Source organism: Saccopteryx bilineata, chromosome 4 (assembly GCF_036850765.1).
Source record: "Saccopteryx bilineata isolate mSacBil1 chromosome 4, mSacBil1_pri_phased_curated, whole genome shotgun sequence".
Classification (NCBI taxonomy): domain Eukaryota; kingdom Metazoa; phylum Chordata; class Mammalia; order Chiroptera; family Emballonuridae; genus Saccopteryx; species Saccopteryx bilineata.
Genome location: NC_089493.1, coordinates 149,099,381 through 149,109,927, shown reverse-complemented (window position 1 = coordinate 149,109,927; position 10,547 = coordinate 149,099,381). Strand labels below are relative to the sequence as shown.

The window sequence follows — 10,547 nt, the reverse complement described above, 5'->3', positions numbered from 1 at the left end:
TTGGCAGAAAAATAGACACTCAGAACAATGGAACAGAATAGAAAACCCAGAAATAAAACCACATATATATAGTCAAATAATTTTTGATAATGGGCCAACAACACACAATGGAGAAAAGAAAGCCTCTTCAATAAATGGTGCTGGGAAAACTGGAAAGCCACATGCAAAGAATGAAACTGGACTACAGTTTGTCCCCCTGTACTAAAATTAACTCAAAATGGATCAAAGATCTAAACATAAGACCTGAAACAATTAAGTACATAGAAGAAGACATAGGTACTCAACTCATGGACCTGGGTTTTAAAGAGCATTTTATGAATTTGACTCCACAGGCAAGAGAAGTGAAGGCAAAAATTAATGAATGGGACTACATCAGACTTAGAAGTTTTTGCTCAGCAAGAGAAACTGATAACAAAATAAACAGACTGCCAACTAAATGGGAAATGATATTTTCAAACAGCAGCTCAGATAAGGGCCTAATATCCAAAATTTACAAAGAACTCATAAAATTCAACAACAAACAAACAAACAATCCAATAAAAAAATGGGAAGAGGACATGAACAGACACTTCTCCCAGGAAGAAATACAAATGGCCAACAGCTATATGAAAAGATGCTCATCTTCTTTAGTTATTAGAGAAATGCAAATCAAAACTGCAATGAGATACCACCTCACACCTGTTAGATTAGCTATTATTAACAAGACAGGTAATAGCAAATGTTGGAGAGGCTGTGGAGAAAAAGGAACCCTCATACACTGTTGGTGAGAATGTAAAGTAGTACAACCATTATGGAAGAAAGTATGGTGGTTCCTCAAAAAACTGAAAATAGAACTACCTTATGACCCAGCAATCCCTCTACTGGGTATACACCCCAAAAACTCAGAAACATTGGTACGCAAAGACACATGCAGCCCCATGTTCATTGCAGCATTGTTCACAGTGGCCAGGACATGGAAACAACCAAAAAGCCCGTCAATAGATGACTGGATAAAGAAGATGTGGCACATATACACTATGGAATACTACTCAGCCATAAGAAATGATGACATCGGATCATTTATAGCAAAATGGTGGGATCTTGATAACATTATACAAAGTGAAATAAGTAAATCAGAAAAAACCAGGAACTACATTATTCCATATGTAGGTGGGACTTAAAAGTGAAACTAAGAGACATTGATAAGAGTGTGGTGGTTACGGGGCTAGGGGGGAGAGGGAGAGGGAAAGGGGGAGGGGGAGGGGCACAAAGAAAACTAGATAGAAGGTGACAGAGGACAATCTGACTTTGGGTGATGGGTATGCAACATAATTGAACAACAAGATAACCTGGACATGTTATCTTTGAATATATGTATCCTGATTTATTGATGTCACCCCATTAAAAAAACAAAATTATAATAAAAATAAATAAATAAATAAATACTCCTAAGGGAGTATTCCTATAAAAATTTATTTTGGGGTGCTAATAAGCCCCCTCTAAATACTTGGGACACAGTCTTTGAATTTAATAGTTTGACTGCTGATGTCAACTATTACAGTACAATTTATGGAAAGGTAAGACCCAAAGGGTCAATTTGAAAGGAAATAGGTCATATCAATCCTTTATCTTGATGTCAGAGTGATTCAGAGAACTTAAAATTTTTTTTAGTCCTAGCCAGTGGTTTAATGGATATAGCATCAGCCTGGTGTATGGACATCCTGGATTCAAGTCCTGGTCATTGCACACAAGAGAAGTGACCATCTGCTTTTCCCTGCCCCTACTCACTCCCCCTTCTCTCCTTCTTCCCCTCCTGCAGCCAGTGGCCAGATTAGTTCGAGCGTGGACCTGGGTGCTAAGGATAGCTCTGTTGGAGCGCATCAGCCCTGAGTGTTAAAAATAGCTCAGTATTCAAGCATTGGCCACAGACGAAGTTGCTGGGTGGATCCTGGTTGGGTGCATGTGGAAGTCCCATTGATTGATTGGGAGTAAAAGGAAGGGGGAAGGGAGAAAAAGAGAAAAGCATCAACTCACTCTTCCATTTAGTTGGTCCATTTAGTTGTGTACTAATTGATTACTTCTTGTAAGTGCCCTGACTGGAGATTGAACCTGTGACTTTGGTGTATTGGAACAACACTTTATCCATTGAGCCACCTGGTCAGTGCCCAGAAAACTTTTGATTATATACCTCCAAGAAACATGTGAGGCCAACACCATCCTACCCTTGGGGCTCAGCTAGAGTCCATGATAACCAAGGTTGGAGGATAAATTCTGGTATAGTATACTGGATGGAGGAGAGGGGGCACTGGTTCAGAATCTGAGTGTGCTTGGGGAGAAGGAACTGAGGTCACCTGGAGGGTACAGAGCTACTTAAAAATGATTTAGGATGGCTTTTTTATGAATTGTCTATTCCTGTGACAATCCGGGCGCCAGCCTCTAGTGACTGTCTATCTGATGGTGTGATGGTACTCAGCTCCCTAATATTTCTCGTGAAACCAAAACACTCCTATTTTGTCTGTAATCATTGCCCACATTAAGTCTCCACCCAAACACATACACACACACACACACACACACACACACACACACACTACTTTCTGTTTCAGCCAGTGATATTTTGGACCCTAAATTCTCTGAAAAAAATAGAGAACTATCTCACCAAGCGAAGGAAGTGAGCTCCTAGACCTTGGCTTTGAAAATGTTTAGCTTAAAAACTCAGTCCCCTAGATCACAAGTTTCGTTGCCCCCACCCCTCAGTTACAGTGTATGAACAAGGGGTCATTTGAATTCCCATGAGAGAAAATTAATTGAATGGGCTTTACAGGATTAATGGATTTCATTTGGTTCTAAAAAATCTTCCTACCAGGCTGTTTCTCCAGTGTTGTGACTATTAGGTCTTTCCTTCACTTCGAACTACCTAGAAAATGTTTCATGTGTTTATGTCTCATGAGTCTGTATTTTTAGTTTGGATCCATGTAATTTTAATTTGTTTTTGGTCACATTATTTAAAAATTAGTTCACAGAGTATAAATATATATATATATGGTAAACACTGCTCACTCTTGTGCTTACCCTCAGTGCTATTAACAGGAAATGCATTTCTGACACTTTTAAAATGAGCAATCACGCGTATAATCAACTTGGTTAAAACTTCCTTCCTGGTAACTGCAACACTTCCTCTGCATCTGGATACGAAGGGAGACCCAGAAAAGCGGAAGAGTTTAGAGGCACACGGCTGGGTAGGTTCAAATTTATTGTTTTCAAAAATTAAACAAATGATCCTTCAGCATCATCACCTCCACTGCTTTCTCAGGTAATTTTTGTCCTTTCTATATTTGCCCATTGTTGGGTCTGACTCGGAATAATGACACTTCCTTCTCTGCTAGAATATTTTTATCTGTCGGAACTGCTATCGGTTCTGAAGATTATACTACTACTACTGAATGTCTCTGTTTCATTGTCTACTCCGACCTGTCTGTGTAGATATCCACAAGATTCCAGCAATAGTTTTATAGGTGCATCAGCCCGTTTTTGTTTTTGTTTGGGAGGAAGAGGGCGGGCACGGGAACCTGTCAGCAGCTTCACATTTTCCAGTGCACACTTAGCCATTACTGTGCTCATCAGTGTTCTTACATCTTCTTGTAACCTCAAGCATGAAGGGAAGCAGTGAGTATTTAATCTACCTGTTTTCTTCTGTTTCTTGTATCTTGTAAAATGGCTTGGGATCACTGGGGCAGATATTGCTCTGTATTTTGTATGCTGCCAAAATTCAGACCTCTTTTATTACAGTGTCTGTATTAATGTATCCTACAGTTCTCTTCTTTATTAGTTATTCTATAATGTAACAACGTTACAGACCAAATAGTGAATGTTTTAAGCTGCAAGAGACAGTGCTTTGGAACAGTTAGTTTCATGTATTTACTAAATAGAACTTCATAATATTTTATGAGAGGTACTATTACCTTTAAGAGTAACTGTAAGCCAAGATTTGAACAGAACTTTGAATGTAATAAAACTTGTCTTTCTTATCTTTTAATCAAACTTTTCTTTTTGGTATGTGTCAAATGCTCCACTACTTCTAAAGAGATAAGTTATGAGTCTCACTAACATTAGTCATTTAAGGGAGTAAATGATATTTTCTGAAACATTAATTTTTGTGTCAATAGTTGATTCTTATTTAAAATATAATATCTTATCACATAGTGGTACTAAATATTAAAATAAAAATACCTTACTTATACTTTAATTTTAGCATTTCAATCATATTTGAAGTGTTTCTTAGTGCAGTATGTCACAGTAATACTTAAATGCTTTGTGCAGGGTAGGTACTCATTAAATATTTATGGAAAGAGTAGATAAACTGATGAAAAGAAACTTCTAAATTCTCATTATAAAGATGAAAATATTAGAAAAAAAAGTTAAATAACCAATTGGGATCCAAGTAGCAGGTTACTGGAACCCAGAAATCCTGCCTTCCATCCTATGGCTTCTTCACAAATGCAGAGGAAAATAGAATGAAAGTTAAAATTAGCTGAATGCTCCTATTAAGACAGTTTAGCCTTGGGTGACTCCCCTAAGACACGAATATAGCAATGGCAACCAGATTATCATGGTTCAAAATGTGAAATATCTGCAACTGTTTTCGGTTGAAACTACTGAGTCTGGTATATTTGAGTTTTATCAATGAAATGTTTACCTTTCCTAACTAGAAAGAAAAAAATGAAAAAAAAAAAGAAAGACAGGAAGTTGCCTAGGAAGTAGATACCCAAGCCAGACATTTGAACACACAGAATGTCAAGTGAGGCTGGGTAAGGTGTCTGGGTCCCAAGAAGTGTGACTGAACAAAGAGAAAATAAGTTGGAGGCCTGTTTTCACAGTGGGGTGTTTCAGCATTTCACAGTGCACTCTGTAAGCTAGGGCTTGACCCTTTAACCGGACTGTCTCACTCATCCATGCATTTTAATATGCTTAAAAACAATTACTACTTTGAGTCATTAAAATATGTCAGACACCATGCTAGAGTAGTGTTTTATATATCACCTTTATTAAATTAAATTTTCTACCCTGGCCAGTTGGCTCAGTGGCTAAAGCATCAGCCTGGCATGCAGACACCCCTGGTTGGATTCCCCGTCAGGGTACACATGAGAAGGTGACCATCTCCTTCTCTTCCCCTTTCTCTCTCTCTTATCTCTCACAGCCAGCAGCTGGTTGGTCTGAGCATCAGCTCCAGGCACTGAAGATAGCTCGGTTGATTCAAGTATTGGCTCCAGATGAAGGTTGCCGGGTGCACTCCAGTCAGGGCACATGTGAGAGTCAGTCACTCTATCTCCCCTCCTCTCATTTAAAATGAATTAAATTTTCAAACATGATGATAGAGAGAATGATTACTGAACCCATTGTTTATACTGAACAAGTACATGTATTGACTTATTTAATTCTCACCTTCACCACCTGAGGTACTATTCCACTTGACAGACGGGAAACAGTCTCAGAGATTATTTAACTAGGTCAGGTCACCCAATGCTAAGTGGCGGGTTCAGTATTCATGGGGGTGACTCCAAAGCCCCTGTACGCTCCTGAACACGTCATTGTCATTCTTCTACATCTTCTCCTTCCGCCATCCACAGCAAAATGCCACCAGAAAGTGCCTTCCCTGTGACAGAGCCCTCTGTTTCTCCGCTCACAGGTCACGCAGGGCATGGAGCTGAAGGACGATGAACAATCCGTAGTTCTGAGAGAGGACAACAGCCGCCGACGCCGGAGGATGAAGCCGCGCGGCTCGGCAGCCAGCCTGTCCTCCATGGAGCACATCTTCATCGAGTTTGTGTTGCCCACCAGCCAGCGCACCAAGACCCCGGAAACGGCGCTGCTGAAAGTGGCCGGCCACAAAACTGTGGAGCAGATGAAGGCGCAGGTATGGCTGTGCGCGCTGGAGATCAGCGTGGTGGCAGACTTCTACCACCGTCTCAGCCCGGACCACTTCCAGCTGCTCTACCAGAAGAAGGGGCAGTGGTACGAGATCTACGACAAGTACCAGGTGGTGCAGACACTGGACTGCCTGCGCTACTGGAAAGCGCTGCATGGGAGCTCCGGCCAGATCCACGTGGTGCAGCGGCGCCCTCCCTCGGAGGAGACACTGGCCTTCCAGCGGCAGCTCACAGCACTCATGGGCTATGATGTCACAGACGTCAGCAATGTGCACGACGACGAGCTCGAGTTCACGCGCCGCCGCCTGGTCACCCCACGAATGGTGGAGGTGGCTGGCCGTGACCCCAAGCTCTACGCTATGCACCCCTGGGTGACATCCAAGCCCCTCCCAGAATACCTGTTGAGGAAGATTACCAACAACTACATCTTCATCATCATTCACCGCAGCACCACTAGCCAGACCGTCAAGGTCTCGGCCGAAGACACCCCAGGTGCCATCCTCCAGAGCTTCTTCACCAAGATGGCCAAGAAGAAGTCTCTGATGGATATCCCCGAAGGCCAAAATGAACAGGACTTTGTGCTGCGTGTCTGTGGCCGCGATGAATACCTGGTGGGTGAGACGCCCATCAAAAACTTCCAGTGGGTGAGGCATTGCCTCAAGAATGGGGAGGAAATTCACCTGGTGCTTGACACGCCTCCAGACCCAGCCCAGGACGAGGTAAGAAAGGAAGAGTGGCCATTGGTGGACGACTGCACAGGAGTCACCGGCTATCATGAGCAGCTGACTATCCACGGGAAGGACCACGAAAGCGTGTTCACTGTGTCCTTGTGGGACTGTGACCGGAAGTTCAGGGTCAAAATCAGAGGCATCGATATCCCGGTCCTGCCTCGGAACACTGACCTCACGGTGTTTGTGGAGGCAAATATCCAGTATGGGCAGCAAGTCCTTTGCCAGAGGAGAACCAGCTCAAAACCCTTCACGGAGGAGGTGCTGTGGAATGTGTGGCTTGAGTTCAGTATCAAAATCAAAGATTTACCCAAGGGGGCTCTGCTGAACCTCCAGATCTACTGTGGCAAAGCTCCGGCACTCTCTGGCAAAGCCTCTGCAGAGACTCCCAGTAGTGAATCCAAAGGTAAAGCTCAGCTTCTCTATTATGTGAACCTACTGCTAATAGACCACCGTTTCCTCCTGCGCCACGGGGAATATGTGCTCCACATGTGGCAGATATCTGGGAAGGGAGAAGACCAAGGGAGCTTCAATGCTGACAAGCTCACATCTGCAACCAACCCAGACAAGGAAAATTCAATGTCCATCTGCATTCTTCTGGACAATTACTGTCACCCAATAGCCTTGCCTAAGCATCAGCCCACTCCTGACCCTGAAGGGGACCGGATTCGAGCAGAAATGCCCAACCAGCTTCGGAAGCAACTGGAGGCAATCATAGCCACTGATCCACTTAACCCTCTCACAGCAGAAGACAAAGAATTGCTCTGGCATTTCAGATATGAAAGTCTTAAGCATCCTAAAGCATACCCTAAGTTATTTAGCTCAGTGAAATGGGGACAGCAAGAAATTGTGGCCAAGACATACCAACTGTTATCCAGAAGGGAGGTCTGGGATCAAAGTGCTTTAGATGTTGGGCTAACAATGCAACTCTTGGACTGCAACTTTTCGGATGAAAATGTAAGAGCCATTGCGGTTCAGAAATTGGAAAGCTTGGAGGACGATGACGTTCTGCATTACCTGCTGCAGCTGGTCCAGGTAGGAGATGCAGAGTTCTCTACAGAGCCCTCTTCTGAGGAGCTTATTTGCATGTGCACAGGCACCCCCTCTGTTGTCATTAAATGCCTTTTGTCCAGAGCATCATGATCTCTCAAAACAGATCTGAAGAAACCACCTCAAAAGTAGCAAACTGTTCCATTTATTTATTTTTATTGTCTTTAAGAGTTTTCTGGCCCTGGCCAGTTGGCTCAGCGGTAGAGCGTCGGCCTAGCGTGCGGAGGACCCGGGTTCGATTCCCGGCCAGGGCACACAGGAGAAGCGCCCATTTGCTTCTCCACCCCTCCGCCGCACTTTCCTCTCTGTCTCTCTCGTCCCCTCCCGCAGCCAAGGCTCCATTGGAGCAAAGATGGCCCGGGCGCTGGGGATGGCTCTGTGGCCTCTGCCCCAGGCGCTAGAGTGGCTCTGGTCACAACATGGCGATGCCCAGGATGGGCAGAGCATCGCCCCCTGGTGGGCAGAGCATCGCCCATGGTGGGCGTGCCGGGTGGATCCCGGTCGGGCGCATGCGGGAGTCTGTCTGACTGTCTCTCCCTGTTTCCAGCTTCAGAAAAATGAAAAAAATAAAAAAAAAAAAAGAGTTTTCTGATAAGCATTTTAAAGATGTTAGTATTTCCACTTTTTAGGAGAACTGGCACTGTGGGAACACTTTGTCCTTATTATATTAATGATGGGTTTGACTGATGGAAAGCTCCTTTGTGCCAAGGCTCCAAGTGATACATGCTTTTTGTGTGTTATCACATTTAACTCTCCCAAAAACTCTAGAGAGGTCAAATCAGTATTTTATTATAAGGAAACTATGTGCCCAAGGTCATATACTTTGAAAGACTGGAATTCAAACTCAGTAGGTCTGACTCTAGTTCCTGCTCTTTTCACTGTCTCCCAATGTCCTGCATTGATTCCGTGTCAGAATTGTGTGTCCTAGAGAGAAAAGGTCATACTCTCTGATTACAGTATGATCACAATTCATAAATAATACCTCATGTCTGGATGGGACCTGGAACACCCCTCTCTTCACACAGGTCTGACACTGCATTTCCACTCCTGTCCTCATGCCTTTCCCTGAGGTCAAGTGAGGCTACATGATTTGCCTAAGGTTTTCTTAGGAAGTTAAAGAAAGGAGGAACAGTTCTCCTGCTCACTGAAGCCAATTTCAGATTATGTTGTGCTGTATAACAAGGATGAGGAAGTAAAGAAATCAGAATAGATATTCTATTTTAGAGTGCAGAAGTGTTCATTCATTTATTCAGCAACATGTGCATAGTACTTCCACTTGTATAGAGCAGTGATGAAAACAGCCCACCTCTGCCCTTGTGTAGCCTGCAGTGCATGGAGAAGACTGACATTAAATGACATATATACAAGCAGATAGTTAATAACAAATCATGATGAATGCTTTAGGGAAAAACTACAGAGTACTATGAGAAAAAAGTTAGGGGTCCTTAGACTGAAGAAGCCAGGGACAGTTCTGAATAGGTGATGTTTGACCTGAGAGAGTTAAGATTATCCAGGCTAAGTGTTAGACACTAAACTGCCTAATTATTATCTGTATTGACAGGAAGGCCCTGGAGTTTTCTGATAAGCATTTTGGATACTCTCCACTTTACCTCTACATCTTCACCTTCCATTAGGCAGATACTTGAAACATTACATTTGGACTTTGCCTTCATCAATCAGATATATCCAGTATTTTTCTCTGCCCATGAGTACAGACACTACCATAACACTAATGCAAATTTTAGAATAATCCAAGTATCTTCAGCTTTCTAACTCTCCATAACAAACAGAACATAAAACAAACTAGCATAAAATGTGTTGTAAGTCCCAAGGCCACCATGAATTATTTTACATTGTCATTGTCACAAACAATTGCAGAATTGGAAAACAAATGGTGTTCTTGAAAGTATTTAAATGAAAAAGGTCAATAAGTAATATTAGCCTTGAATTTGTGGTCTTAAATTTGAAGAAGAGTAGTCATTTGTAAAATCACTTGAGGCATTTTCAGATATGGCCAAATGACTCATTTCAATTCAAATGGTTGAGATTTGTGTTGCCTTTACAGAAGTGAACCATAAAGAAGGTTGAAAAGATTCACATTAGGGTTAGAAAATTAAAACATTTCTAAAGTGAGTGCTGGTGGCAAAATGACCACATTCTCAGAATTCAGATCTCAGCTGGAGCTACAACAGCATCTATTTGACCATACCCCTGGAAAGCCTCTTTGAAAGTATGGAGATAATTGAAATATTACCAAGTCAGTATTGATCACTTCTAAACTGGGAAGCGAGAGTAAGAAGTGGCAATCATACCAAAAGCCCCCGAGCCATAATACATGCAGTTGAATGGGAATTTCTCCTGTTTCATCTGAAAAAAGAACAGATCATGTCTATTTATAAAGAAAATAATCTGATATATTTAATTTTAAGCCTCCTCTCTTTATGTTTATATATGATCTCTACCCTATAATTTTAAATATGTATCTATAATGATCAATGTTTATTAGTCTGGCTGCTTTTAAATTTATGAACTATTGCAAAGTTATAGAAAAGTACAGAGAATGATATAATATGTTATGCACGTTATGCACCCATCAGGATTCAATTATTTTTCACATTTTATTGGTTCTATTTTATACAACATAGAGCTATCATCTAATTTAGTATCTCTATATTAAACAAGTGATATAAAAACTACTAAACACTACAAATCCTGAGGAAGCATATAAAATGAGAAATTTTCAGAGAGCAAGCTCTGCGCACACCATGGGGCGGCTGGGAGCAGCGCTCAATCATCAAGCATTGGCCGCCTTACTGTGAACTTGCAGAGGGAACCTGGGAGCAGCTCCAGCACCTGCCAGCCT

General features: G+C 42.2%; 1 protein-coding gene across 4 annotated transcripts in view; it reads left to right on the top strand.

The window, feature by feature from the left end:
- Positions 1-3,170: 3,170 nt before the first annotated feature.
- The window catches only part of PIK3CG (phosphatidylinositol-4,5-bisphosphate 3-kinase catalytic subunit gamma), a 40,447-nt gene continuing 33,070 nt past the window's right edge, over positions 3,171-10,547 (top strand). For 2 of the 4 annotated variants that reach the window (XM_066272224.1, XM_066272221.1), the window contains exons 1-2: positions 3,171-3,292; positions 5,666-7,669. In XM_066272224.1, coding sequence (XP_066128321.1) covers positions 5,678-7,669 — 1,992 coding nt within the window. In that variant the 5' untranslated portion in view covers positions 3,171-3,292; positions 5,666-5,677. Of the gene's footprint in view, positions 3,293-3,519; positions 3,646-5,665; positions 7,670-10,547 lie in introns of those variants that run through there. The other 2 variants (XM_066272223.1, XM_066272222.1) reach the window with 2 other exon arrangements.